Source organism: Notothenia coriiceps, unplaced genomic scaffold, assembly GCF_000735185.1.
Source record: "Notothenia coriiceps isolate Sejong01 unplaced genomic scaffold, NC01 NC01_scaffold00003769, whole genome shotgun sequence".
Classification (NCBI taxonomy): Eukaryota; Metazoa; Chordata; class Actinopteri; order Perciformes; family Nototheniidae; genus Notothenia; species Notothenia coriiceps.
In genome coordinates, this window is record NW_011336470.1 from 39,837 (window position 1) to 43,641 (window position 3,805).

A 3,805-nucleotide genomic window follows, 5' to 3' on the forward strand; every position below is an offset into this window, starting at 1 on the left:
ATGAGTCAGAACGGCACACTGAGCCTGTGCATTTCACAGTCTGGTTGGCTGTAAACAAGCAACAATCCAAACACACGAGGCAGTGCCGGGTAGGAGGCGGAGAGTGGTGTGAGAGAACAAACGTCTAGATCATATCTCAGCCCAGGAAACCAATCGCCTAAAACTCAGTCACACTCGCAGCTAACTTCCTTCGAGCTCTTTGAATTTGCTTTCATCTCTCGGCACGTGTCTGCAGCTTTATAGGAGTGGCTTCTGTGGTGAAAGGCCTTTGAACACACATTTAGGAGCTTTGTCAAAAACAGTCAGAGGCTTTTCTTATGCAGCAGAGAAAATCAAAGTCACTGACTCATGGCAGTTAACAATTAACTCTATAAATGATGTAAAGATGACTTGTGTTCTGGTTTTACCTTTAAATGAATGTTTTTTAGTATATATTTGATAAATGTTAGTTTATTTTAGTGCTTTGAGCTCAAAACAAGGATTTAGCTACATGTTTCCCTAGGATGCAAATACAAAATGAAAGAATCCATGATGACTGGCAGCTTATTTCAAAGGGGAACAGTTAGTACAGTTTTAACTCACAACCAAAGCAATACTGAATGAACATCGGCAGCAAAAAACAGGATAGAAATACAAAAACAACAAAACAGGAACAGGGTGTAAGCTACACAAAACGGCCTCCAGTCACAGAGCGATGCAGGCACAGTCCTTTCTCAATGGCTCTTCATTCAGTCCATTTCTCTTTCACAGCAAATTAATCTCCCCAAAGAGAAAATCTTCAAGACGTGTGGAGAGAATTATAGTTAATCCGAAGACACTGAATAATCCAATTTTGCTTGAATTATAGTTTTGTTTTGATCTGAGAATGTCCACAGCTACAAACAATCTTTAGACCGCTTTTCAAAGCAACCTTTTTTTGCATTATTGCATTTCTTTATGTGACCATCATCAGTCCTGTGGACACTACAAAGGAAAAGAAAGATTTCTTTTCAGTGCAAGTTCTTTTTATAACTCCCATGGAGCGGTTCGCGTTGGTCGATGAACCGTTTTGTGCCGGGACGTTTGGTCTCGGCATCTCCGTCATTATTTAAACCACTGCCACTTCCGGCAGTTCTGCTGCCCAAAGTCTGAGGCACTGTTCTCCCAAATCCAGCAAGAAGGATTACAGCTCCTTCACATAGTTTCTTTCATACAAGCAAAGAGACAAATCCACTGGTTACAGTTGTGTCGATGCAAAAAGGCACTTCTGTTTTCTGTCTGCTACTAAGACCCTTCTAGTCAATTGCACTTAGTTGAATCGCTTGGTTAGCTCGGCTCGATGACTTTAAACTGCATCATAGTCCCAAAGTGTTTGCATTTGTTGGATATTAGAAGTAGGATGGCTTTAATGACGCTATATTGTTATTTGATGGGCAGTGGCCTTGCATTAAGGGTACTTCAAAGTCCAAACCCCCATTTTGTTGCAAGGATGGAGGTGGCTGAGGAGTTCGACATCTGTCAATCTCAGTTTGTTTTTGGGGTAGTATACCATGTCCCCCGTTCTCCAGGCAGGCCTTGGTCCCCTCCAGTTCCATTGGATCTGGATCTGGATCTGCCGGGCCTAGCTCCAGCTCCATTCCTGCCTCGGCCTGCCTTCTCTTTCGGACACAAATGATCGCCCCGACCACCACGGCCAACCCGAGCACCAACGCCAGTGCAGCCAAGGCGGGGATGAGGGTGTATGTCAGCGGGCTCTGGGTCTCCACCCAGGACTCTGTAGACATCCGCGGTATCCCTTCAGTACGAGCCTCCGTACATGACCCTGTTTCAACAGAGCTGTTGGTCCTTGAGCTGATTCTTTCCTCCAGGGGACTGGCACAGACTGAGTAGGTACAGTTGGGTAGCAAACCACGCAAAGTGTACTCAGGGTAGGATGCCGGTACACTCAGGATTATGGGGCGGCGGTCAGGCCCTGAGAGGTTACGGTAGGTCAACCGGATTCCCCGGATGTCTGGCCGTGTTTCAATGAATCGGTGCAGGTCCAGAAGGATAGATGTGGAGGTGACGTGCCGTGAGCTGATAGCATCCAGTTCAACAGGAATCACAAGGGCGACTAACAAAACCTCTGAAGGTTTCGGAGGCTCAGGGACCTCCTCCACATTTTCACAGTAGAGGCCAGATGTTCCCGACGGACACAAACAGCTGAGTTGACCTAACGGGTCAAAATTACAAGTGCCCCCATTGAGGCAGATGTTTGGTGGGCAGATGTGCTCCCCTACCTCCCTGTTGGTGGAGCTTGGAGAGACTGGAGGTTCTGGGGAATGGGGGCGGTCTGTTTTTGAGGAGATGGTGGCCTCACTGGGTGGAGGAGGGGGCGGTATGGCGTTGGTATGGATGGTCTCTGGAGATGTGGTGGACACCTGGGGAACAGCAGTACTTCCAATGGGGGAGTCAATCAGCACTGTTGTAGAAGGTGGACACCCAAAGTCTTTGTGCTCCAGGGCTGAAAGCATCTTCCCGGCATTAACCAAAGGGAAGTGACATCTGGTTTCCTCAGGACGTCCAAGATTCACATTCTTCTCCTTAAGCCAGACGGGGAACCAAGCTAATGGACACAAGCAGTTAAACGGGTTCTCAGCCGCTGTCAGGTGCACCAGCCTGGGGAAGGTCTGGAAGAAACTCTGAGAAAATCCCTGGAGTTTAAGACCACTTAGATCCAGTTCTTGAAGTCCGATCAGCTTCTGGAAGTCCTCCACCCTCAGATCACCCAATGGGTTGGCAGCCAGGCTGAGCTTGATCAGCCCCTTGAGGGAGTCCTGCTGCAGAGCCGGGGGCACCTCAGTTAACTGGTTTGTGGAGATGTCGAGCTCATGTAGGTTTCCCAGAGAGGCTATGAGATCCTCATCCACAGAGGTGAGCCCAACAGAAGACACCTTAAGGGCCTCCAGATGCGGGGTCTGCATGTCTGAGTGTCCCAGGGTTGGGATGGTGTTGTGACTGAGGTCTAGCAGCAGAAGTTTGGGGAACTGAAGGGATGGCAGAGATGTGAGCTGGTTTCGTTGGAGCTTGAGTTCCAGCAGCATCTCTAAACTGTCAAAAGCCTCCGGATGGATGCTCTGAATGCGGTTGGCATGAAGATACAGTCTCTCCAGCTGGGCCAACCCAGAGAAACTGTCTTTGGAAATGTGTGTGATCTGGTTAGAGGACAGGTCTAAGTTCTTCAGCTTCAACAGCATCTCAAACACACCATCTGGAATTTCCACCAGCTGATTCTGGCTCAGATCTAGAAGCTCCGTCTCCCCCAGGCCTTTGAAGTCATCTTGGGACAAAGAGTCGATGCCGTTCTGGAAGATGTATAGATTTGTGATGGAGGTGGGGACACGAGGCATGACGTTGGAGCGCCGGTGAATGCAGAAGATGGAGGCCTGGCCCTGGCAGGAACAGTCATCCGGGCATTCGTAGGATACCACCAGACCAGAGTGGAGGCAGAGGAGAAGGAAGTAAGGCAGCATGGTGACGGCAGGCCTCAAACTCTGAAAGACATAAAGGAGAGAAGATGGTTGGGGTTAATCACCATTCACAGCAGAGGCATAAAGGAAAGTAATGCATTAATGTGATTCTCTATACAATTACAAAAGAAGCTTTGTCTTCTGCACTGATTTAAAAACCATTCAATCCCAGGCTTCTCCGACGATGCAACATAAAATAGATTAGCATAAAAAGAAAAACACATAACGATGCATTAGACATTGTGTGTTTTAGTAAGTTGCAGGAATAGAAAGAACACTCGCAAAACAAGTTCTGTGTGTTTCTAGTGTGTTGTTTG

At 47.8% G+C, this 3,805-nt stretch overlaps 1 protein-coding gene across 1 annotated transcript; it reads right to left on the reverse strand.

The window, feature by feature from the left end:
* Window positions 1-493: 493 nt before the first annotated feature.
* On the reverse strand, window positions 494-3,525 carry LOC104941710 (vasorin-like). Its single transcript, XM_010766843.1, has one exon. It carries the CDS (start codon window positions 3,489-3,491, stop codon window positions 1,368-1,370), a length of 2,124 nt encoding a protein of 707 aa, XP_010765145.1. The 5' UTR covers window positions 3,492-3,525; the 3' UTR covers window positions 494-1,367.
* Window positions 3,526-3,805: the final 280 nt, after the last annotated feature.